The sequence below is a fragment of the Tachysurus vachellii genome, chromosome 5 (assembly GCF_030014155.1).
Source record: "Tachysurus vachellii isolate PV-2020 chromosome 5, HZAU_Pvac_v1, whole genome shotgun sequence".
Lineage (NCBI taxonomy): Eukaryota > Metazoa > Chordata > Actinopteri > Siluriformes > Bagridae > Tachysurus > Tachysurus vachellii.
Genome location: NC_083464.1, coordinates 1,461,006 through 1,488,297, shown reverse-complemented (window position 1 = coordinate 1,488,297; position 27,292 = coordinate 1,461,006). Strand labels below are relative to the sequence as shown.

General features: G+C 41.3%; 1 protein-coding gene and 1 pseudogene across 1 annotated transcript in view; both read right to left on the bottom strand.

Annotated features, from left to right (window-relative positions):
* Positions 1 to 18,853, bottom strand: part of LOC132845486 (C-reactive protein-like) — a 48,362-nt gene extending 29,509 nt beyond the window's left edge. Inside the window, exons 1-2 of the mRNA XM_060869478.1 lie at positions 18,732 to 18,853; positions 16,986 to 17,047 (exon numbers count right to left, since the gene is read on the bottom strand). Coding sequence (XP_060725461.1) covers positions 16,986 to 17,043 — 58 coding nt within the window. The 5' untranslated portion in view covers positions 17,044 to 17,047; positions 18,732 to 18,853. The remainder of the gene's footprint in view (positions 1 to 16,985; positions 17,048 to 18,731) is intronic.
* A 2,189-nt stretch (positions 18,854 to 21,042) lies between these two features.
* On the bottom strand, positions 21,043 to 27,292 carry LOC132845487 (C-reactive protein-like; annotated as a pseudogene).

Here is a 27,292-nt window from a genome sequence, read left to right as displayed (position 1 = left end):
CGTTACGGTGCCCATCCCTCCCCTGCACCACCGGGGCGCCAGGCCGTTGGCTCTGCCACAGGATGTGCTTCAGAGCGTGGCCCCCCTCCTGGTTCGTCACAATAGATCTGGAAGACACATACTTTAACGTTTCCATCCTTCCTGCACACAGGAGGTTCCGGAGGTTTGCTTTCGGGGGCGAAGCTTATCAATATCGGGTCCTCCTGTTCGGCCTAGCACTCTCGCCCCGCACCTTCAAGAAATGCGTCGACGCAGCACTGACCCCGCTGCGGCTCCAGGGCATCCGCATTTTAAATTACCTCGATGACTGGTTGATTCTGGCTCAGTCGGAGCGCCAGGCGTTTCGTCATCGAGATGTCGTCCTCGCCTGCACGAAGGTGCTTGGGTTTCGGCTAAATGCCGGCAAAAGCTTGCTCTCTCCAGCGCAGAGAACCACCTTTTTGGGCATGATATAGGACTTGGCCAGGATGCAGGCACAGTTGTCGCCTGCTCGGGTTGAAGTCATCCTCACCTCGGTCAGGAGAGTGCGGGAAGGCCAGCCACTCACTGTGAAGCAGTTCCAGAGGCTGCTGGGTCTCATGGCAGCGGCGTCCAGTGTAATCCCGCTCGGCCTCCTGCACATGAGGCCCCTCCAGTGGTGGCTCCAGGGCAGAGGGTTTTCTCTCAGGGGAAACCCATATCGTTCCATCAAGGTCTCGCAGCGTGCCCTTCGAGCCTTAAATGTTTGGAAAGACCGAACGTTTCTGGAACAAGGCCCCATGTTGGGGGCTCCATGTCGTCGCGTGACAATAACGACGGACGCTTCCCTCATGAGGTGGGGTGCGATCATGAGTGGCCACTCTGCCCAGGGTCTGTGGAGTGGCCTACTTCTCTTGTGGCACATAAATTGCCTGGAGATGATGGCGGTGTTTTTGGGGTTAAAACACTTCGTCCCGGACCTGTGAGATCGCCATGTTTTGGTCCGCACGGACAATACTGCGGTGGTCTCCTACATCAACCACCAAGGGGGTCTCCGATCTCGCCCTTTGTACAAGCTAGCACGAGCGGTCCTCTTGTGGTCTCGGGACAGACTCCTCTCTTTGAGGGCCATTTATATAGGTTGAATGCCAGAGCAGATGCCCTGTCGAGGCAGGGGCCGAGGCCTGGGGAATGGCGTCTCCACCCCAAGGTGGTGGAGTTCATATGGCGGAGGTTCTACTGAGCCCAGGTGGATCTGTTTGCGACCCGGGAGACCTCGCACTGTCCCCTTCTGGTTCTCTCTCTCACCCAGCCCCGTTAGGTCTGGATGCCATGGTGCGGTCGTGGCCGAGGCTACGCCTGTACGCCTTTCACCCGATCACACTGCTCCTTGGAGTTCTGGAGAGAGTTCGCCGAGATGGAGTCCGTCTCCTCCTGGTAGCACCTCGATGGCCGGGCAAGCCATGGTTTGCGGATCTGGTGTCCCTACTCGAGGGCCCTCCGTGGGAAATTCCCCCCAGGAGGGATCCCCTCTCACAGGCGGGCGGAACCCTGGTGCAGCCCCGCCCAGAGCTGTGGAGGCTGTGGCTGTGGCCCCTGAGGGGGCACAGTTCATAGCGGCTGGTCTCTCTACCGAGGTAGTAGAGACCCTTCTCTATTCCAGAGCTTCCTCCACGAGGCGGACGTCGCACGATGGCGACTGTTTATGTCGTGGTGCGAGCACCATGGCTTGGAACCAGTTAACTGACCAATCGGCTCAGTTCTGGAGTTCTTACAGGAACAGTTTGCCGCTGGGTAGGCACCCATTGGTGACACGTTTCCTCCATGGCGCCCAGAGTCTGAGGCCCGGGACACGACCCAGAGTGCGTGTCTGGGATCTGGCAGCTGTGCTGACAGCTCTATCAGAGCCCCCCCTTCGAGCCATTGACTGAAGTGGACCTAAGGTGCCTTCGGCCCCCTCGCAACCTGTCGTGTTGCAGGCATTCTGCCCTCCTCCGTTTACAGCCCCCGAACAGGAGCGACAGAACCGACTGTGTCCAGTGTGAGAACTGGTCACTTACCTCCGCAGGACGAGTCCATGGAGAAAGTCGGAGCAGCTGCTCGTCTGCTACGGCCCTAACAGGAAGGGTTTCCCGGCCGCTAAGCAGACGTTGAGCAGATGGGTAGTGGATGCGATTGTGTCAGCTCACGAGTCCTCTGGCCTTCCCGCACCGCTTGGGGTCCAAGCTCACTCCACTCGGGGTGTGGCGGCCTCTACGGACTGGTTCGCTGGAGTGGCACTCCAAGACATCTGTGACGCTGCGGGTTGGTCCACCCCGCTGACCTTCGTCAGGTTCTATGACCTTGACTTCAGAGCCACCCCGGGCTCCTCTGTCCTACATGCAGGTGCCGAGTCCCTCACTCTCTAAGCAGGGTCTGGTCAGTGTGGCGTGATTGGACACTCGTTCCCATAGCGTTTCGACGCAGCTCGAGTTCCAAAAGGGAATGTCTCTAGGTTACGACCGTAACCCTAATTCCCTGAGGAACGAGACCCTGCGTCTCCGTGCCACACTCCCTGCATCCCTGCGGCGCTTACCTTCTCTCGCAGGAGCTAGCGTCTTGTCCATCTCGCAGCCATTTGTAGCTTCCTGTTTACGCAACGTCACCCGCCGATGACGTCACGTCCCAACGCCTATTGGTCAGATTACACACATGGTTCAGAGCGCGGTCACGCAGGGGCGTTCCCATAGCATTTCGATGCAGCGTTAGGGTTAGGGTTAGCATTATAAAACATTATAATAATGACATTTGCTCCTGTGCCTGACAGTGCACTCAGCCGTCGGGTGCAGTCAGTGAACTAGAGGAACAGAAGCCACATATTTACACTTACATTTTAGGTAGTTGGCAGACATCTTTATCCACAGTGACTTACCGCTTCACTTGGTCACAGAATAAGAGTAAACATAAAGTCTGTTGTGCAGGTACATTAGTATAAACACACAGACAACACAATACATGTTTAAGTCCTAATTTAATTACAAGTAGGTCTTTGGTCGTCTGCTCTTGATTTGATATCTTAGGGAGCCTCATTCCACCACAGAGACACCAGAACAGAGAAGAGTCTCCATCCATTTCTCATACCCTGAGAGACAGAGGGTCCAGTTGGGCAGTGCTAAAGGATCAGAGAGAGGGACTTTCTAAAGCAAACTACTTATTGCTTTTTTGTTTATTCATTTCTTGTCTTCCTGACATTTGGCCTAGAAGTACCATGATGCAGACTGCAGACCAGCATCAGGAGGAAGTGAAACTTGCTCTCTTAATAAAGCTGAAAATTGAAGAAATATCCCTAGCAGAAATTTCTTTTTTCATGCATTTACATTCATACATACAGTGGGGAGAACAAGTATTTGATACACTGCCAATTTTGCAGGTTTGCCCACTTACAAAGTATGTAGAAGTCTGTAATTTATATCATAGGTACTCTTCAACTGTGAGTGACGGAATCTAAAACAAAAATCCAGAAAATCACATTGTATGATTTTTTAAATAATTAATTATACATTTTATTGCATGACATAAGTATTTGATCACCTACCAACCAGTAAGACTTCCAGCTGTTACAGACCTGTTAGTTTTTCTTTAAGAAGCTGTACTGTTCTCCACTCATTACCTACATGTACACAAGGCTGGGATGAGCTACAGGACAACAGGCAAGCAACTTGGTGAGAAGGCAACAACTGTTGGCGCAATTATTAGAAATTGGAAGAAGTTCAAGATGACAGTCAGTCTCCCTTGGTCTGGGGCACTATGCAAGATCTCACCTTGTGGGGTGTCATGGTTAGGGTTAGGGTTTCATGTTCATGAGGAAGGTGAGGGATCAGCCTAGAACTACACGGCAGGACCTGGTCAATGACCTGAAGAGAGCTGGGACCACAGTCTCAAAGAAAACCATAAGTAACACACTACACCATCATGGATTAGAATCCTGCAGCGCACGCAAGATCCCCTTGCTAAAGCCAGCGCATGTCCAGGCCCGTCTGAAGTTTGCCAATAACCATCTGGATGATCCAGAGGAGGAATGGGAGAAGGTCATGTGGTCTGATGAGACAAAAGCTTTTTGGCCTAAACTCCACTCACCGTGTTTGTATGTTACCTGATACTAGAGATGAGCTGGATACTCGGCTGAAACGAGTATCCGGGACGGATAAAGCACTTCTACCGAGTACGAGTATTATACGAGTAATACGAGTCAATATCTGTGCTCGGATTGAATGAAAATCATCACTGGGTAGCTGATTGTGTCAGCGTTCTGTGATAGGCTAGTTACAGCGCCCCTCCCCTACACACATACAGATGTATTGTGTTGCTGTGTCTCGCTCTGCTCACTCACAGTCACACACAGAACAGCTCTCTGTCTCTCCCTCAGTCACTCGGGTTCGCGGGTCTTTTCCGTTAACGTTTAGGGTTTCTTCAGCTTTTTTTTTTTTTTTTTCAACTTCTGGTTGTAACGTTAATAATACGTACTTACTAACCAGTAGAGTTCTGGTAAACGTGGGTTCGTTCAGATGTGGTGCTTGCTTGGTAGAATGCGATTTGCATTGCGTCTATGCCTGTCGGAGATTTTTTTCTTTTTTAAACCTTCAGCTGTCTCTAACCAGTAACCAGACACTGAGTGTCTGACACGTTTTTGCTGTATTTCATAAAAACATAAAGGTAGTAAGCTAGTGTTATAAATATTACAAATTAATTATTAAGCTACACACGCACACCTGGTGTGGAAAAAAAAAAATCACACTGATCATAAAAAAATTAAAAGTTAAAATAAAGTTATGTTGTTCATTACATTTTACTTCATAATTGCACTGCATTGTTTTGTTTTCATTGTTGCAAAACGTTCTGTAATATAGTTCGTTTGCTATCGTGATCAAAACCATTGATCTGAAGCTCAATCCTGATGCTGTCCTGTAAATATTTTTCAAATCAGCAATAAATATAACAATTTCTGATCAACCCATATCAATTGCATGCATAAATAACACACCGGTTAAAGCCCCACCCACTCCGAGTACAGATACAGATACAGATAATTCATATGGTTAACAGATACAGATACGGATACAGATAATGCTGTACTCGCTCATCCCTACCTGATACATATCAGGTAACATACATATATACATATATACCTATGAATGCAATCCGTCCTCTGCAAATGATCCAAAATGCAGCTGCCACTCCTGCACTGAACCCCGCACCCTCCGATCTACCAGCACTGCTCGACTGGTCCCACCATCTCTCAGGGTAAGAGGCAGGTATACTACAAGACTCTTCTCTGTTCTGGCACCAAGGTGGTGGAACGAACTTCCCCTAGAGGTCCGGCCAGCTGATTCACTGGCTTTCCTTGTATTTTGCATTTCTAAAAAATAAACAAAATAAAAAAAAATACAATTTTCATTGTAACTTTGAACAAATGTTTTAAACTCATGGTATCTTAAGTATGTAACCTAGTGAACCAGCATTAATGTATTCAATGTTAGAGATTTAAGCACTTATGTATGTCGCTCTGGATAAGGGCGTCTGCCAAATGCTGTAAATGTAAATGTAAATATATGCTACACTGTCTTTTGTCCTGCACTGTCTTTTGTCCTGTAATGTCTTTTGTCCTGACTGTCTTTTGACCTGCGCTGTCTCTTGTCCTGCGCTGTCTTTTGACTTGCACTGTCTTCTTGTCTTGTGTCTCACACTGACTTCTTGTCTTGTGTCTCACACTGTGTAGACCAGGTTGTACAGATACACTTTATGTGTCTAGCAATAACTTACTTCAGTCCTTATCTCTGTGGTGTTCTATGTAGCTCCCTGGTCCTGTCTCATATTACTGTGTATTGTGTCAGATATATATGGATGAAATGACAATAAAAGCTTCTTGACTTGACTTGACTACTTAATAAATGCTGTTACCAATAAAACCATTCAACATGTTTGGTTCAAATGAGTAAGATTTTATTTTTTATTAAAAAGAAATTATTTGTTTAAAATGATCCACAGCTACACAAGGTGGTACATCTGCCATTTTACAATTTCTACTTGAAGCAAGAGACTTGAAAGGTTGGTGTATTTCATGGGAATCCATCCATCACTGCAGTGTGGCTTAACAGTGCAGCCAAACATAAGGCCATGTGTAATGATAACTCAAGTTTGTCAAAGAATTCAGCAGGTATTCTTACAATCACTGCTCAGTACCTTAGTATTGTAGATAATGTCAAAGGTCCAAAGAATAGTCACTGTGATCCAAGGTGAATGGCTAACTTCCTGCTTGAATATTACCAACATCATGAAATTTTTAATATAGCAAAAACAATTCTAAATAACAATTAATCAGACTTTTTACATGTGGTTGTTTGCTTTAGTTTATACATTCTGCCAAAAGTCGTGAAGGAATCTGTTCATATTCTGTCTGCTCTGAGACCAGGTTGGTGTAATTTGGTGAGAGCTTAAAATTCCTTCAACCAGAGGAATGTCCCCTACTCCATGCTCAGGTCCCTTCATGCTAATCTTACCAATTCAAAAACAACATCAGTTACAATCTGGAGATTGTTCTTTAATATGAATGCTAACTAATGCCATATCCCTTTAACTGGCCCCACCTCAATATTAACCAATCAGGATCTTACACACCATTTGGCTTTAGAAGGCAGTGGTGAGAATTTGACTTAGCAACACATTAGATACCATGTATGCCTTCAACCTTCTTCTCAAATTCTTTTTGTATTCTGTCTATCTCTTCTTCTTTCTCATTTATTTCTTCTCTCAGTTTATTTATTGTTTCATCTTTCTCCTCAATTTCTTCTCTCAGCTCTTCTAGCTTTTGGTCCCTGTTATCCAGTTTCTGTCTCTTTCTATCAATATTGTTATCTTTCTCTTCTAGTTCCTCCTTCAGTGCCTCTATCTCTTCATCCTTCTCTTCTAGTTCCTCCTTCAGTGCCTCTATCTCTTCATCCTTCTCTTCTAGTTCCTCCTTCAGTGCCCCTATCTCGTCATCCTTCTCTTCTAGTTCTTGTTTCATTCTCTTAATCTTTCTGTCTTTCTTTTCCAGCTTTAGTCTCTGACTCTCGATCTTCTTTTCGTGTTGGTCGAGTTCTTCTCTGACTTTTTCTGAAATGTTTTCCTCATGTAGTTTTTCTCTCAAGATGTCCAGGGTGAATGCACACTGAGCGAATGTCCTCCTGCACTGTTCAGAAGAAGCAGTCAGCAAAAGAAATATAGAGTTTACAAGAATGAATGATTTTTTTGTTGTATGTAAGCACTCACCTGATTAAACACCACACAGTTTTTCAGTTAATTTTAATTTTACTGGCTGTGCAAACAGAATGTGTGTGGAAGGTCTTATTTTGTTCTTATGAATTCGTTGGCACAGTGTAGGTTAAAATCCTATGCAAATTAAAAATGCAAAGCAAGTTACATTTTTAAATCTCTCTCATGCTTCTGGTGAAACTATTGACATCTGCATCGTCAAGACTCTAAAAGACGTTCCTCAGAACTACACAGATTTCCATCTCATCTCAGTAAATAAATCTGCTCCTGGATGAACTGGATTTTATTAGAGAACATTCCTAAACAAACATCATGAAATTTTTTTAAAGGTAAAAGTTCTTTAAAAGTAAAAGTTAGTGTTCAGTGTAACAAGGTTACCAGAGTACACATAATTAATATTATTAATATAATAACATACTAATGTATGTTCAAAACGATTGGAAACTACTTAAAATAAGTATATTTCTAAAAAGAAAATATTAATTTTATACAAATATATATTTCTACTTTGTTATTATTGTGGCCAATCGCGAGCAGTTTTTGAACTGAGCATGAGCCAATGAGAGCGCAGAATGTAACGGAGTGGAAAAAATTGGTTTCCAGTTTTTTGCACGAGGTGTGCTTGGGAAGTTAGAGGCAGCTTTCGCTGGCGTGCATGGATGCTGAGGGGCACGGTGTTTGCTAACGCTCCGGGAAATAGAAACACGGAAATAACCTTTGTTTGATGTGCTTTATCGATGCATTGATGTAAGTGAAGTGCCGCATTTTATTTTCCATTTGTCGTGAGTGATTTTGATATTGTAATTTGAGTGAGATGGATCTTTAACTTGTAAGGTATAAAACTTTATGTTGATATTGAGATACTTTACCAGCGAGAGTGTTGTTAAGGTATTTACAAAGAGTGTTTTCGATTAAAAGGGTTAAAGAAAAGGATTTAAATCGGATGTGCTGTAGCCGCACCATTCTAGAAGTTTCTGTGAGTTAACAAGCTCCTTGGTAAGTCAATTTGCCCTGTTAAGCATCAATTAAATCATTATTATTGGTTAAGTGGAAAAAGCAAGAGAAATTGAGTTTGTGAGTGATTTTACATACATAAAAAAGTGAAAAGCTGTATTTGGTACATAACAGTTAATTGTGTGCTTAAGTATATTAAGAGAAGTTGTTAGCCATATGATAATTAATGTGCTATGTTGGGAAAAATTGTCAGACATTGCATATAAAGAAAATATTCTTTATTTGAAAGGATACATGGGTATATATTCAGAATACTCAAATTCTGTGAAATTGGGAATGATTCCTAAAATTGTGTCAGCAGGGAGTGTAGCTGTTCTTGATTGAGTTGCTCATATACGTCGCTGTTCTCCATAAAGCTTGATAACTCTAGGGCAGCCAGAAATGTCTTCTATGCCAGGCGGATTATTAGTGGCTAGCGGATTATATACTTTGCCTGTTAAATGCTCCTATAGTTTACCTGTAGTGGTGAGAAACGACACCCAGACTGACATTGCTGTTCCACCAAAAGCTGTCATTGCTGAAATGTATGCTGTTCAGCGCGTAATTGAGACACAGTCAAGATGTGATGCTCTTCAGACTCAACTGAACTCTCACAGCTCACAGATAAAATTTGATTTTGGTGATTCCCCTTTACCAGCAGAGTGGAGGACCCGAATATCAGGTCTATTGAACAAGATGCGAGCTAGGACCATTCACCCACAGGATGTTGATGCAGTTCGCAAACACCTGCAAGACTTGTTGGTGGCTGGAATTATTAGAGAATCTGAGTCTCCCTTTGCCTCCCCTATAGTGGTGGTGAGGAAGAGGGATAATTCCGTATGCTTATGTATTGACTTCAGAAAACTTAATTCTCAAACCATAAAGACAATATGCGCTTCCCAACTTGGAAGAGGTGTTTTCCATATTAAACGGCTTGAAGTGGTTCTCCGTTCTGGATTTGAAGTCGGGGTACTACCAAATCGAGATGGAGGAAGAGGATAAACACAAGACCGCCTTTGTGTGCTCACAAGGATTCTGGGAGTTCAATAGGATGCCGCAGGGGATCACAAATGCTCCCAGTACCTTTCAACGGCTCATGGAGCGCTGTATGGGTCATCTGAACCAGAAAGAGGTGCTAGTGTTCATAGACGACCTTATAGTTTTTTCTGAGACACTTGAAGAACATGAACATCGACTATTGCAGGTACTTACCCGTCTGAAGGAATATGGCTTGAAACTCTCGCCTGAGAAATGTAAATTTTTTCAAACCTCAGTGCGATATTTGGGACATATTGTTTCTCAACGTGGTGTAGAAATGGATCCAGCAAAAATCGAGGCCATTAAAACCTGGCCAAGGCCCCAGACTCTCAAAGAGCTGAAATCTTTCCCAATGATCCATTCTTGGGATTTGCCGGGTATTATAGGAGGTCCGTTCAGGACTTTTCTAAAATAGTCAAGCCACTCAACAACCTCACGGCTGGATATCCCCCAATTCAAAAATGAAAGAAGTGTAAAGACGTCAACCGTCATTACTATGACCCAAAAGAAAAGCTGGGAGACAGATGGGATGCTTCTTGTCAGGAGGCTTTTGAGAAAATTGTGGAGAAATTAACAACTGCACCGGTTTTGGGATACGCTGACCCTAGATTGCCATACGTATTGCACAGTGACTCCAGCACCATAGGCTTAGGTGCTGCATTATATCAAAAACAGGAAGGCCAGTTGAGGGTCCTTGCTTATGCTAATCGAGGACTAACTAAAAGTGAAGCCAGATACCCCGCTCATAAGCTTGAGTTTCTGGCCCTCAAGTGGGCAGTTACTTCAAAGTTCAGTGACTATTTGTACGGGGTAAATTTACTGTTGTAACTGACAGTAACCCTTTAACTTACATACTGACTTCTGCCAAATTGGACTCCACCAGTTATAGATGGCTGTCTGGTTTATCAGCGTATAACTTCAAGATGCAGTATAGAGCAGGAGCCCAAAACCAGGATGCCGATGGGTTGTCCAGACGTCCAAACGGTCAGCTGTTGAATGATCTGGAGTCTCAAAAAGAACAGGAGAGGATTAAACAGTTCGCTCTAAATCACCTAGCTGAAACAGACGAAGATCTGTCAGTGATACTGCCAGAAACAGTGAAGGCTGTGTGTGAGAAGCATCAGGTTAGCCAGTCCCATGATGGATGCCCTGTCTTGTTGACATTAGCAGAGTCCATGACGATGGATGCGGATGCAATACCCCAAGGATTCCAGGAAGAATACGACCATGGCTTACCTGTGATCCCTCACCTCTCTGAGGAAGATTTAGCAGCCCAACAACGTGCAGATCCTGAGTTGAAAGAGGTCCTTGAGTACCTAGAGTCTGGCGAAAAACCCCTTGGTAGGACATTCCAGTCACCTACCATGGCTATGTGGATGAGAGAGTGGAATAAGCTCAAAGTCAAAAATGGAGTGTTGTATAGAAAAAGAATGGATCAAGGTAGAGTGTTGAACCAACTAGTGTTATCTAGGGATCTTCGACAGATGGTACTCACCAGTCTTCATGATGACATGGGTCATTTAGGGACGGAGCGAACTCTTGATCTCCTCCGTTCCAGGTTCTATTGGCCTAAAATGGCTGATGCTGTGGAGAGAAAGATCAAAACCTGTGAGCGTTGTATTCGGAGGAAAGCTCCACCACAGAGAGCAGCTCCTTTAATGAACATACAGACTAGCAGGCCTTTGGAACTGGTCTGCATGGACTTCCTGTCAGTAGAGCCAGACTGTAGCAACGCAAAGGATATATTGGTCATCACAGACCATTTTACAAAATATGCCATTGCGATACCTACCAAAGATCAAAAGGCTCGGACTGTGGCCAGATGTCTCTGGGATCATTTCCTACTGCACTATGGCTTCCCAGAAAAATTGCATAGTGATCAGGGTCCAGACTTCGAATCCCGAACCATTCAAGAGCTGTGCAAAGTCGCGGGTATCCATAAGGTGAGGACGACCCCCATCACCCAAGAGGGAACCCAGTGGAGCGGTTCAACAGGACCCTGCTGCAAATGTTAGGAACCCTGGGAAATGACAAAAAAGCCCACTGGAAGGAATTTGTCAAACCGCTTGTGCATGCATATAACTGCACAAAGAACGATGTAACCAGGTATTCACCTTATGAAATGATGTTCGGACGTCAGCCTCGATTGCCCGTGGATCTTGCCTTTGGACTCCCAGTCAATGACTCCTCCCAGTCTCACTCGCAGTATGTGAAATCTCTTAAGGACCGGTTAGAAGAGAGTTACCAGCTTGCAACTCGAAATGCTATGAAGGTAGCGGAAAGAAACGAGGAGGTTCGATCGGAATGTAGTTGCTTCCATTCTGGACAGAGGTGACCGAGTCCTAGTGAGGAATGTTCGGCTAAGGGGAAAACACAAGATAGCGGACAGATGGGAACCTGACGTCTATATTGTGTTAAAGAAAAGCAGTGATATTCCCGTGTATACAGTTCGGCCGGAAGGAAAGGAAGGTCCAGTGCGTACCTTACATCGCGATTTACTTCTGCCGTGTGGGTATTTGCCCAGCACTGAATTGGAAGAATCTGTCCAGCAAAAAGAACATCATAAGCCTAGAACCAGAGCTCAGTCCAGAATTGAGGATGCTACCAAAGCAGAAACATGTGCATAGTCATTCTGATTCTGAGAGTGAATCTGTTCACTTTGATGTACCTGGAGAGTCCTTTGAGTTTACTACTAGAGTTATTCCTGAAGAGAGTCAGGAGTCAGAGAGCTCATTGGTTACAAGAAACGTACCTGTAGTACATTCTGCAAGTCCACAATCCATTGTCCTGGATCAGCTAAGAGATGATTCACCTGTTGAACGAAACTCAATTAGTCATGGAGTTGAGATGAACTCACCTGTGATGCACCATGCAGAATAAGACACCTCTGGAGTTGAACCTGAAAGAAATAGAGAAGAGGGATTAACAAAAGTAACCTCAGAAAAGGAATGTGATGAATTAAGTGCGCTACCAAATGAGAAATTGGAAACTACTTAAAATAAGTATATTTATAAAAAGAAAATATTCATTTTATACAAATATAAATTTCTACTTTGTTATTATTGTGACCAATCGTGAGCAGTTTTTGAACTGAGCATGAGCCAATGAGAGCGCAGAATGTAACGGAGTGGAAAAAATTGGTTAGGGTTAGGGTTAGTAGTCCGGTTTTTTGCACGAGGTGTGCTCAGGAAGTTAGAGGCAGCTTTCGCTGGCGTGCATGGATGCTGAGGGGCGCAGTGTTTGCTAACGCTCCGGGAAATAGAAACACGGAAATAACCTTTGTTTGATGTGCTTTATCGATGCATTAATGTAAGTGAAGTGCCGCATTTTATTTTCCATTTGTCGTGAGTGATTTTGATATTGTAATTTGAGTGAGATGGATCTTTAACTTGTAAGGTATAAAACTTTATGTTGATATTGAGATACTTTACCAGCGACAGAGTATTGTTAAGGTATTTACAAAGTGTGTTTTGTGAGTAAACTGTTGTTCACTGTTGTTGTTGCATCTTTCTCCGTAGCGTACCTATTCTTCTGAAACACTGGTCCATAGATTGGCATGTAACAAGTTAATTATTTATATAATCTACGAGTTATTAGCCCAAGAGTAAGCGTTACATCAGGTAAAACGGGGTTGGGGACACGGTGGCTTAGTGGTTAGCACGTTGGCCTCACACCTCCAGGGTTGGGGGTTCGATTCCCGCCTCCGCCTTGTGTGTGTGGAGTTTGCATGTTCTCCCCGTGCCTCGGGGGTTTCCTCCAGGTACTCCGGTTTCCTCCCCAGGTACAAAGACATGCATGGTAGGTTGATTGGCATCTCTGGAAAATTGTCCGGAGTGAATGAGAGTGTGTGTGTGCCCTGCGATGGGTTGGCACTCCGTCCAGGGTGTATCCTGCCTTGATGCCCGATGACGCCTGAGATAGACACAGGCTCCCCGTGACCCGAGGTAGTTCGGATAAGTGGTAGAAAATGAGTGAGTGAGTGAGTGAGTGAGAGTAAAACGGGGTTGAGAGAATCAGCTGAGAAGCCATTTTAAATTAATGTTTAAATGTTGTGTAGGACGGGTTGATCTGTATAGATTCACCAGAGTGAAAAGTGAAACCAGAGAATAATGTGGATGTAAAAGTTTATGCAAATCACAGGAGCTAAAGAATTTAAATATTCAACAGGTGCAAGTCCAACCCTGTTCCTGAGAATCTGTCTTTACACAAAATTCAGTAACAATTTAAACAATAATCTGAATAATTGAGCGGAACTTTGATCTGCAGAACACACTTATCTATTACATCCATGTTTTAGCTCAGTTTCACAGGTATTAATATCTTTTATTAAGTATTACGACTTTGGGTGACTAAGTCTTTTCTTCTTGATACCTAAAGTCATCTGATTATAAGAAAACTCCTATGGGAGTTTGTGTCTGTGATGAAGGTTCAATATGCTGACCACATGATGGTGAGGTCAAGTAGCAAGAGTGAGATTCTCCAACAGGTTTTAGGTTTTAAATCCATTTATCAATTTAGTTAACAAGAAACTAATGCTCTAGGACTGAGAAACTAAACTGTCTGGTTTCTAGTGGTAGGATTATCTTGTTACAGCAGATCTCTACACATACTCAGTGTAGCTTTATAAAAGAATGTGACAACTTTATAACAAAATTCAACAGAGAAACTAACAGAATAATTATTGAAGAAAAAATCACTCACCAGGATTAAACACCTTCAACTGATTAATTTGATGTCTCCATTCAGTGATGTGTGTGAGATTGTGTGTGTGAGTGTGTGTGTGAGTGTGTGATTGTGTGTGTGCAGAGAGGAAAGGGCAAAACAGAGCTAGGTAATCATTAACACGTTATTCTTGCATGGTTGGTTGAACCAGTGAATATTTGGACTCGTCATTTTTACTCGTCATCCTGTCACACTTGTTTTTTAGAGAGATGTGAAAATGACAGTCAGACTTGTTTAACTGGAAAGGTTTGTTTTTCTTCATACGGTGTCCACTTTTAATAAGATATTACACTGTGTGTGTGTGTGAGTGTGTGATTGGGTGTGTGTGTCTGATTGTGTGTGTGTGTGATTGTGTGTGTGATTGTGTGTGTGTGTGTGTGTGATTGTGTGATTGTGTGTGTTTGAGCTCATTCACTCCATAATTTTTTTTTTTCCACGTTTCCACATGGCTTTTGTGCTCACCAGAGGGCACCAAATGCTCAATGTTCAAACTTCATCTCAGCATGGTTACTGTTTGCAGCAAAAACACAACGAGGTGAAGTAAACTGAACCTTCAGACTCTCAACTTTCAGTATTTTCTCTCAGATGCTTTTTATTTTACAATTCTTTTATTTATTCAGTTTCAGAGTTTCTCCTTTCAGATCAGATGGACATTACTTACAGACACTGATTAGTCAGTAATAATAATAATTAGATACTCAATCACATGCTAAATTATATCAAATAAGATCGAATCAGAAGCTATATCATGTACATGTATTTATCTCGGTGTCTACCTCAGACACATCAACCACGTTCCCGGAGATTTTGTACTTGAGAGAATTCCAGTCCAGCACATTCCCGCGTACACCCAGGTCTTGATACTCATACAGCTGCTTAATCTGACCTGCACCCAGGACACTGTCCCACATGTGTACGTCTGTAATTTCACCCACGAAGCTCTGATTTTTGTCAAAGTTGCCCAGATACGAGTCAGGATCCTGTCCAAGAATAATAGCACCATCTTGACTTACACTAAACCCGCGTCTGTAGATTTTCAGCATGGTGCGTCGTCCGTTCACCCAAAACGCGGTGGCTCCGGTTCCCGACTCCCAGGTGACACACAGGTGAATGGGGACAACAGACAGCGGCGGTAGTTTAAACGTAACACCCTCACCACTGCTTCTCAGGTAAAGAGAGTATCCTTCTTTCTCCTGCCACACGTTGAGCTCGTCAGCTTCATTAGTACGGTAAGCGAACAGGATGGTCTCACGGTCGTTAGGGAGTTCAGAGGCAACACGCATGCAAAGAGTGAAGGCCTGTAAATTCAGAGGTTTCTCTGAAGTAAGCTGCACATAGGCCGTGTCAGTCTCCTGAGGGAACAGGAACACATTACCTGTGTTGAAGGGGGAGACATGAAAAGATTATTTAAATATTAAATCCTTTTCTTTCAAGTTGGCAGTTATTAGGCCCCTCATTAAGAAACCTAATTTAGATCCTAATGAACTATCAAATTACAGACCTACAGTATTTCACACCTAACGTTATGATATATTACATCAGACCAAATGCACATTATCATCCAGTGCTTGTTAATATTATGAACAGCAGCTACGTTAATTCCTCTCCACTGCTTCTCTCTTTCTCCCGATGACGAGGCATCCAGAAATTATACCAGCTCCAATTGTCTTCCGTGTGATGAAGATTTTGGATCTCCACTGAGATGAGGACAACTCTGTGAGGATCCTGAGACATCTAGAGATCTACCAGCTCCAGTTGGACTCTGTTATACTAAAGAGAAGATGTGAACTCCATGTGGTCTTTTACATCAATACAACATTTATCAGACTGTATATTTATAATCACACCCCCAGTGTCACCCAGATGAGGATGAAGTTCCCCTTTGAGTCTGGTTCCTCTCAAGGTTTCTTCCTTTACCATCTAAGGGAGTTTTTCCTCCCCACAGTCACCTGAGTCACCTCAGACTTGCTCATTAGGGATAAATACAAACACATTTAAATATATATGTATAATATTAATCTTGAGTTTTGCATTCAATTAATCTTTATATTATACTTTATAATAACCTTTTGTTCTATGTTTATGTTCTGTAAAGCTGCTTTGAGACAATGTCAATTGTTAAAAGTACTAAATAAATTTGAATTGAATTGAATAATGTAAATGTAAATAATGTCATTTCTACAACAGTTTATAATACTGCCACCGAAAGCTCCTCAGGAATTAATGGGCCATGGTAAACTCTGAGTTCTGACCCAACACTAATTCCTTCCTGCTAAAGTGTTCAAATGATTGCTGATAAAGACCAGACCATACATGCATTGTGTAGAGATTATATGCTTTGTGTGTTTGGAATAAACGCTACACCTTCTGCCTCTGAGGGTTCCTTACACCAATTTGTTTCACTGCAACTATTGTGTTCTTATGGTGTATTTACATCAAACATATCTTTTAGAATTATGGCTAAAACTGCTCATCAGAATAAAACACATTTTGTCACATGGTTGGCAGGTTTGGATTTTTTTCTGGAGAAAAGGCTTAAAATTCACTCAAAAAAGCCCAAGTTTTAATTGTAGAAAGAAAATAAGTATTTCTTTAAATAAGACTAAACAATATCAATGGATATGGTTCCATGATACAGCTGATATTATTGAAATTCATTTATCCCTCTCTCCTAATCAATGCCTTTCAATAAGTAAGATCATATACATTTATAAACTCCAACAAGATGTGAAGAACCTGGTACAAAACCAGCTGCTCTCTAGTTGGTGTTAATCAGATTTATTTAATTGATGACTTTTGTATAAGAAGAACTTTTGAATATGATTCATTCTGAGCACATTCACATGACACATTATTAAAAGTTCTGCCTTGTAACACAAGCAGGTAATTGTAAGTTACCACCTTTAATGTCCTACAGCAACCAACAATATTCATATGAAAACAAATCAGAAATATTTTAAGAAAGAACGTTAATAAAAACTTACGTTTAAGAGCTGAGGCCAGAGCCGGAAGAAGCAACAGCACCACAAACACAGTCTTCATCTTACTGTGTGGCAGAAATTAAATCAATAATATATACATAGAAAAAGTATTACAAATCATTATATCTTCATTCACACACACAGACACACACAGACACACACACACGGACACGTTGCTGCAGATATTTACATTTTCTTAATGAATACACATACACTGTCCCCACATTAAACCTGTGCTTCAGACTCAGGTTTTTCGCAGTCTATTAGATTCATCTGAACATCTCTACAGGGTTTACTGTGATGATGGGAGAAGATGTATTGTAATCAAACTTTACTGAACAAAACTCATGAACAAAAAAGTTTTTAGGCATTTCTTTATACAGGATACAAATAATGTGGTGTGAGAAGACTGAGAAATAATGTTTCATCTTAATCATCTAACATTTGTGTGTGATGAAGATGAACCGACTTTGGAGCTTGAGAAGGCAGATAACCAGTTGTATGTCTGAGTATTAATCTGGTAACACAGTAGTTTTTTCAGCTTTTGGTAAACGTTGTTTTCCCACAAAACATTTCACAATTTGTCACAGTTCACAGTAAACAGTTTGTTCAACTCTTCACTCAATAACATTGACATTTCTCATCATGCGGTAAAAGTTGCCACATAACCTTCATATATCCTTCTCTGGAAAAGATTTTGGGAATTGTTTGGGAATTGTTGTATTTCTTTAAGCTATATTTTATTCTAAATAACAAAGTATTAAGTATTAAACATGTGCAATAACAACAATTTTGAAAAATGGGCAATATTACCATCTTTTTATACATTTTGTTTTGTATATACTGTATATTATATTATGTCTCTATTCTTTTTATATATTTGCATTTTATTACTCTTTACAAATTTCCCCATTGTGGGACGAATAAAGGTATATCTTATCTTATAATCTGATGACCACCCAGTGATAACATTAGACCATTGTGCTGACTTAGATCACTAAAATAAACATTTTAAAATATGTTTCTTGATCCTTCAGTTTCTGGGACATTTTAAATATATTTCTGAAAAACTCCATTCTCAGTTCAGCTGTTGGTCTGTCTGTCTGTCCTCGTTTGTTAAGATTACTGCATTGTTAATTGTTACTGTTAATTACACTTTAAAAGTTTTTTTATTTCAAATATAATATATCGACAAAGTAAAGTTCCTGTTCTTTACTTAAAAAGGTTTAAAACTAATGTGAGAGTATGTTGTTATAAATTATTAATACTTATTATTACTTTTCTTATAAAAAACTAAATATGAAATATTTAGTATTTAATATTATTTACTGACCAGTTATCTGAGTACAGTACTGTATGTAAATCAGTAATTAGGGCATTCATTATAAAAATACAGTGTATTGCTCTAGAACACAGTTTAATAGAGACAAAGTTTAATACAATAAAACAGCACAGTGTTAATGTTATATAATGTTAATGTAGGATATTTGCTAATTACACCATGGACTGTAGACACTGATTACAGCAGTATTCCTGTGACAATGTAAGTGACTGGAAACACAGCTGTCAGTATTTTACTGTAAAGTTTACCAACGTAGCCACTAATCTGATTTGGTTTTATTGTCATTACTGAAGCAATAATCTTAACACTGCAGTCTCCTGTGACAGAACTGAATCTTATGAAACAACACCACATTAACCAGGTTGTTATGCTACAATAACAGAATCCCAAATTGAACAAATACTTACTTTCTTTTGCAACACCTGCTGCATAAGAGAAACACAGCATGTGATGTGAAGGTCCAGAGATAACTACATCTATCTGGGGTGGGTAGATATCAGATCATCAGCTGCTGTGAGCTTGTGTAATATTTCACCAGTGTTAAAGTCCAAAAGGCTGATTATGAAACACAGATTTGTGAAGTGTTTCTAAAAGTCAAGTCAAAAATGATAATAAATTTGGTTCCACTTGCAGAAAGAACCAGAAATAATCATCTTCAGTTAAAAGACGTTAAACTGACATTAAGTGTCTGGTTCAGAACTAAAGATTGTCTTAAATCAGCAGAAATCAGGGTGTGAATTTATAATAAATGAATTCATAATAATAAATAATAATTAATCATTTTTCAAATCTCAGACTAATCAAAATTTTACATTATTATAATGAGTATATATATATATATATATATATATATATATATATATATATATATATATATATATATATATATACATATAGTACTGTGCAACAGTTTTAGGCAGGTGTGAAAAATGCTGCAAACAAAGAATGCTTTCAAAAATGGAAGTGTTAAACATTTATTTATAAATAACATATATATATATATTTCATCCTCCCCAGTATTCTTACCTACATATTGAATAAAGTTCGTCCCTTATTGGACCTAAATCAAATATTACAATCAGTAATAGGTACAAAAGCTGAGTTATTTATAGAGGTTTGGCACTAAATTTTATTTGTATAGCACTTTTAACAACGGAGATTGTCGCAAAGCAGCTTTACAGAACATAAGAAACATAATATGAGAAATTTATTATACAAAGATTAATACAATACAAAAGTATAAGATTAATATTAGATTTTATATTTAAACGTGTTTGTATTTATCCCTAATGAACAAGCCTGAGGTGACTGAGGTGACTGTGGGGAGGAAAAAGTCCCTTAGATGAAAGAGGGAGAAACCTTGAGAGGAACCAGACTCAAAAGTGAACTTCATCCTCATTTGGGTGATGCTGGTGCCATGTCTTTTGCCCTGTGTATTTGCCACATGTTTTTGCCACGCCTTGCTCCCACCTCTGCACATCTGTTCCTTGCTTCTCCCCAATTACTGTACCTTCCCTATTAAATCCTGTGGTCTTGCTTCTTTTTTTTTTTTTTTTTTTTTGCTGTGTTCTTCTTCTTGTGTGTCTCTGTGTCTTATATTTTTTCTGTTTTTTTTTTGCTTGTTTTGATTCTTGTTTTGTTGTTTTCTGTATTTTTCATATTTTGAAGTTAAAGACAGTGTTAAATCCTGTGGAAAAAAGTGCTTTTGTGTTTTTCCTTCAGTATGAAGACACTTAGGAGGACTTTTAGTCAAGTGAAACTCCATGAGCTCAGTTTACTTTACAAACCTGTTACTGCTGATCTTTGTGATGTTTACTTTAACATTTACAGAATATGGCCGTTATCCAGAGAGACAAATAGAAGTGCTTTTGCTTTGTTAATAAATACGTCAATATACAGAGATACCTTATCTCATGTGAATCGATCAGAATTACTACAGACAACTGTTTGGTCATCAACAGTTTCATGCAGCCTAATGTACATTAATGTTATTTATATTCTTACACATCTGGAGATAGAAATTCAGATATAGCTTTAGGTTTGTCTGTAATAAGAAAGCCAGAGACGAGGACGGTGAGGAAAATCTCCTGGAGATGACATGAGGAAGAAACATTGAGAGGAACCACACTCACCTGGGTGACATAATGATTAACCTGGAAAGTGTGATTATAAATCATTACTTATCCAAAACTGTATACTACAGAGTTAAGCAGTTCTAAGTAAAAAAATCATTTTAATTTCATTTCAGTTTAAGATTAAGTCTAAAACTTCAAGGAACTTTAAAACCCATTATCTCTCTGAATATCTAAGTTGTATGGATAATGGTGAAGCGTCTCCTCAGACAGTACGCTGCATTCAAGTAAAGTGATAAAGTTGATCCTCAGACTCGTCCAGGACCAAACGATGTTTACACAACATTACTTAGTAACACTAATGAGAAATGTATTACAGGTTAATATCCAGCTGCCAGAATAGTTCAGTGTGAAGAGAATGCAGTAACTTTTAAAAAGCACTAAGCCAGTCCTTGTTGCTATGGTTACAGTGTGACCTGGTGTGGTCATATCAACACAATATTGCCATCACAGCTCAAGATGATTTCTTAAATAAACACAAGCCCAAAATATTTTGTAGGATTTATTCAAAGAATTTCTCCAACAAAACTTTTATGATGCACAGATTTAAAGTAAGACATGGAAAAAAAAAGGAAAACTAAAAATAAACACAGATAATAGATATTATTCTAAAAATAATTACAGACATTGATTCGTCAGTATTAATAATTACATATATGAATGGAAATGGAAATAAACAAAGAGAAAAGTAGAAGCAGATGTCAGACAAAGTGACTTTTAAAGCTAGGCTTCTGGCCCAGTCACCTGAACAACATTCCCATTGATTTTATACTGGAGAGAATTCCAGTCCAGGACATTTCCCCTGGGAGCCTGACACTGATCCTCATACAGCTGCTTAATCTGACCTGCACCCAGGACACTGTCCCACATGTGTACGTCTGTAATTTCACCCACAAAGCTCTGCCTTTTATCAAAGCTGCCCAGATACGAGTCAGGATCCTGTCCAAGAATAATAGCTCAATTCAATTCAATTCAATTCAAGTTTATTTGTATAGCGCTTTTTACAATGGACATTGTCACAAAGCAGCTTTACAGAACATAAACATAAAACAAAAGATAAACATAAGGAGAAGTATAAAGAATTAATATAATAAAAATTCAAGATATATACAGTTCACAGTGTGTATGTATGTATGTATGTATGTATGTATGTATGTATGTATGTATGTATGTATGTATGTATGTGTGTAAGTGTGTTTGTCCCCAATGAGCAAGTCTGAGGGCTCAGGCAACAGTGGCAAGGAAAAACTCCCTTAGATTGGTAAAGGAAGAAACCTTGAGAGGAACCAGACTCAAGGGGAACCCATCCTCATATGGGTGACACTAGATGGTGTGGTTACAAATATACAAGTATCACAGAGTCCAACTGGAGCCGGTAGATCTGTAGATGTCTCAGGGTTCTCACAGAGTCAGCCTTGTCTCAGTGGAGGTCCAGAAATTTCAACGCACGGAAGACGATCTTAGCATGGGTGTCTCAGCATGGGTAGAAAAAGAGAAGAGAAGAGCAGTGCATAGGGATTAACATATCTGCTGTTCATAAGAATGTGCAAGTCTAGTGTAATAGTGCACAATATTATGGGATGTATTATGCGTACGTCTGACTAAAGAGATGAGTTTTCAATCTACATTTAAACTGTGAAAGTGTGTCTGAGCCCCGAACACTATCAGGAAGACTATTCCAGAGTTTGGGAGCTAAATAAGAGAACGCTCTTCCGCCTTTAGTAGACTTAGATATTCTGGGGACTACCAGAAGTCCTGAGTTTTGTGATCTCAGAGAGCGTGAAGGATTGTAACGTGTTAGAAGACTAGTTAGATACATGGGAGCTAAACCATTAAGAGCCTTGTACGTAAGTAGCAGCAGTTTGTAATCAATTCTAAACTTAACAGGTAGCCAGTGTAGAGATGATAAAATTGGGGTTATATGGTCATACTTTCTTGTCCTAGTGAGAACTCTGGCCGCTGCATTTTGGACTAACTGTAGCCTATTTATTAAAGATGCAGGACAACCACCTAGTAATGCATTACAATAGTCCAGTCTAGAGGTCATGAAAGCATGAACTAGCTTCTCAGCATCAGATACAGACAGGATGTTTCTCAGCTTGGCAATATTTCTGAGGTGCAAGAAGGCTGTTTTTGTGGTTTGGGCGACGTGATTTTCAAAAGACAAGTTATTGTCTAATATAACACCCAGGTCTTTCACTGTCTAGCTACTAGTAACAGTACATCCCTCTAATTGGAAATTAAGTTGTGAGAGTTTCTGTGTACTAGTTTTTGGGCCTATAAGTAGTGTTTCTGTCTTATCAGAGTTTAACAACAGAAAGTTACAGCTCATCCAGTCTTTTATCTCTCTAAGGCATTGAGTTAATTTCGACAATTTAGTTATTTCATCTGGTTTTGAGGAGATGTATAACTGTGTGTCGTCGGCATAGCAATGGAAGCTAATCCCATGTCTTCTAATAATGTTCCCTAATGGAAGCATGTATATCGAGAAGAGCAGAGGTCCTAGAACTGATCCTTGAGGGACCCCATAATTAACTGGTAATAAGCTGGAGGATTCACCATTTAATTCTACAAAATGGTATCGATCAGACAGGTAGGATCTAAACCAACTTAAAGCCTGTCCATGAATACCTGTGTAATTTTGTAAGCGATCTAGGAGAATGTTGTGATCTATAGTGTCGAATGCAGCACTAAGGTCAAGTAGAACTAATAGTGACATACAGTCTTTGTCCGAAGCTAAGAACAAGTCGTTTGTAACTTTAACAAGTGCAGTTTCTGTGCTATGATGGGGCCTGAAACCTGACTGAAACTCTTCAAAGATATTGTTCTCCTGTAAGAAGGAGCTCAGTTGAACAGACACAACCTTTTCTAGTATTTTAGACATAAACGGAAGGTGTGAAATCGGTCTGTAATTTGAAAGTCCATTAGGATCTAAATTAGGTTTCTTAATGAGTGGCCTAATAACTGCCAACTTGAAGGATTTAGGGACGTGACCTAAGGATAACGAGGAGTTAATAATATTAAGAAGAGGCTCACTGGCTTTATGTAACACTTCTTTCAGTAGTTTAGTTGGAATGGGGTCTAGTGAACAAGTTGTTGATTTAGCTGTAGTAATAAGTTTAACTAACTCTTCCTGACCTGTACTTGTAAAGCAATGTAGTTGTGTGTTTAGAACCTTAGGTGAGACCGGGATGCTAGTTGCTCTTATGTGTTGAGCGTCACCTATTTTATTCCTGATACTTTCGATTTTATCAGTGAAGAATCTCATAAAATCGTCACTACTGAACTGTGATGGAATTGTGTGTTCAGATTTTTGGTTTTTTGTTAGTCTAGCCACTGTGCTAAATAAAAACCTGGGATTGTTCTGGTTATTTTCTATGAGTTTGCTCAGGTGCTCAGCCCTGGCTGCTTTTAGAGCCTGTCTATAGCTGGACATACTTTCCTTATATGCAATTCTAAAAACCTCTAATTTAGTTTTTCTCCACTTTCGCTCGAGGTTACGGGTCTCTCTCTTGAGGGTGTGAGTATGACTATTATACCATGGTGCAAGCGTTTTATCTCTAACCTTCTGTAGTCTGATTGGGGCAACAGTGTCTAGTGTGCTAGTGAATATAGCGCCTATGCTGTTAGTAATTTCATCTAGGTCGTCTGTGTTTAAGGGTACAGTAAGAAGTCCAGACAGATCAGGCAGGTTATTTGTGAATCTGTCTTTAGTGGTTGGAATAATAGTTCTACCGAGATGATAACGTGGTGAAACGCAGTTAGCCTGTTCTACAGGTAGTGTGTACATTATGAGATAATGGTCTGTGATATCATCACTTTGAGGAATGATATCTATATCAGTGACATCTATTCTGTGTGATATTATTAAATCTAGCGTATGATTACGACGGTGAGTTGCTCTAGTGACGTTTTGTTTAAGCCCAAGTGAGTTTAGTAAGTCCATGAATGTGAGTCCTAGCGCATCATTTGTGTCGTCAACATGAATGTTAAAATCTCCTACAATTAATGCTTTATCAAAGCTAACCAGTAGGTCGGAAAGAAAATCTGTGAATTCTCTAAGAAAATCGGTGTAGGGCCCTGGTGGTCTATACACGGTCGCTAGCGCAAGAGACATCAGGGATTTTTGTTTCGTGTGCGTGTGCGATAGTGTAACATTAAGGACAAGCACTTCAAGACTTAAAGACTATACTAGACTTAAATCTATACTGTGTTCTCTGGGTAACAGTAAGGCAATCGTTAAAGATAGTGGCGACACCACCTCCACGACCAGTCTGTCGAGGCTCGTGCTTATAGATATAACCTGATGGTGTAGACTCATTTAGACCGATGTAGTCATTTGGTTTAATCCAGGTTTCGGTGAGGCATAATGCAGTAAGGCTATTGTCTGAGATTATTTCATTTACGATAAGTGCTTTGGGTGTAAGTGATCTAATGTTCAGAAGCCCAAATTTTAGGAACTGTTTTTGTTTGTTTCTTTGGCATTTTTCTGGTCTAATTACAGTAAGATTATTTCGAGAACGTCTTACATAATTACTTTTTAATCTCACTGCTCGGGGAACAGACACAGTTTCTATGGGGAGAGGTATGTGTGCATTTGTATCGATGTGTTGAGGTGAAGGATGGCTATTGAAGTTTAAATTTAAGGCGTAGTTTACCAGTCAGAAGGTGTGCAGCGCCCTGGAGATGTTGTCCGAGAGGATCTCCGCTCCAACTCTGCTGGGGTGCAGGCCGTCAGCGCGGAACAGCCTAGGACGCTCCCAGAAAACATTCCAGTTATCAATAAAGTGTAGATTCTGAGCCGGACACCATGACTGAAGCCATTCATTAAAAGCAAAAAGTCTACTAAACCTTTCAATTCCTCGCTGGTACGTTGGAAGTGGTCCGGACACGATGATCCTCGCCGTGGGCGCTGTGCTGCGAACCGTCTCCACCAGGGTCTTGAAGTCTCTCTTCAGGATCTCCGACTGCCTCAGGCTGGTGTCGTTCGAGCCGGCGTGAAGAACCACAGCTCCGGTGTTTCTGCTCACGACCCTAGGTACCTGTGCAGCGACATCAAGAACACGGGCACCAGGTAAGCAGTGAGTGCGAGCCTTACCTTTAGCCACAGTAGCACGGACGTGGCGGACGATGGAGTCTCCGATGATCACAGTGTCGCGGTTCGTCTCACGAAGGGGGGCGAAGCGGTTCCGGGTGGGGATCTCGAAGACCGGCGGTGGTGGAGGGGGAGAGGTCCTCGACCGGGGCCCGGCACGTGTCCTCCGCTGCTGCACCCAGGATCCGCGGTGCCCCGGCGCTGGAGTGAACTGCCCCTGGCCAGGCCACTTCCTGGGTGCGTTGGGCCTGGACAGAGAAACACACGGAGTAGAGGTGGAAGGAGTAGTAATTAAATGCCGGGAGTTTACCTGAGACCGGGGGGCTTCCAGCGCTGCTTTCCGCTCCCGCAGCTCGGCCTGCTTCACCTGTAGGTCGCGGATCTGCTTCTCCACAGCCTCCAGCTCCAGTTCCACCGAGTGCAGCTCGAACGTGTCCTCACCTGCACTCAAAGGCAGAGACGTAACCGACATGGTGTTATATAGTAAGAGCAACAGAGATAATTGATGTGAAAGGTGTACTAGCGGTACTCGGCTAACAGGCTAGTTATGCTAGCCGGCTAGAGGCGGACGCTGGGAAAACAAATAAATAGGATGTAACGATATCGAAATGTATATCGCGCGATTATTCTAGGTTTTAAGAAGTATTGCAGATGTGTTCGCCCTGTGTAAAAAAAAAAAAATAAAAAAATAGGGAGTTAGAGTGTAGTGTGTACTAGCGGAACCGGGCTAATAGGCTAGCGGTGCTAACCAGCTAGCAGCGGGCACAGGGAAAACAAATTAATAAAGGTGTCAAAGGGTAAGGAGTTAGAGTTTAGCTCAAGATAAATCGCAATTGAGTAAAGATACTCAGCCAAGCAAACAAATGAAAGCGAGAGCTCCAAATCCGCTGCTGCTGCTGAAAACGCTGCTCAATAGCTCCACCTTGACTTACACTAAACCCGCGTCTGTAGATTTTCAGCATGGTTCGTCATGCGTTCACCCAAAACGCGGTGGCTCCGGTTCTCGACACCCAGGTGACACACAGGTGAATGGGGACAACAGACAGTGGCGGTAGTTTAAACGTAACACCCTCACCACTGCTTCTCAGGTAAAGCGACTATCCTCCTTTCTCATGCCACACGTTGAGCTCGTCAGCTTGACTAGTACGGTAAGCGAACAGGATGGTCTCACGGTTGTTAGTGAGTTCAGAGGCAACACGCATGCAAAGAGTGAAGGCCTGTAAATTCAGAGGTTTCTTTGGGGTGAGCTGCACATAGGCCGTGTCAGTCTCCTGAGGGAACAGCAGCACATTACCTAGTAGAGAAAAACACAATACAGTTGAGTCCGACTCACTGTGTATAAAACACGGGAATTAGTGATTAACTTATCAGTGATTAATGTGATCATTACAGCTCGTAATGTCCTGGTGATGTACGAAGCTCCTGTAGATTTATTCCAACATTCGTCATCTTCTCACTCATTTATCATGAATTATTTTTTATTTTTGAATTAAATTTGCTTTTTATTTATTTTTTTTACACCATGTTGCTTTTAACACTGTTTATTAAATACCACCATCAGTGAAGAAAATATTTCATTTCATTTCATCATAAAACAATATAATCTACTATTAATAGATAAAAAATGAAAGAAAGAAAAGATAAAAAATAAAAATGTAAAAAGTAGCTTACCACAATTGGCTAATGCCAGAGACAGGAGCAACAGCAGGGCGATGATTCCTGAATTCATCTTGCTGTGAAA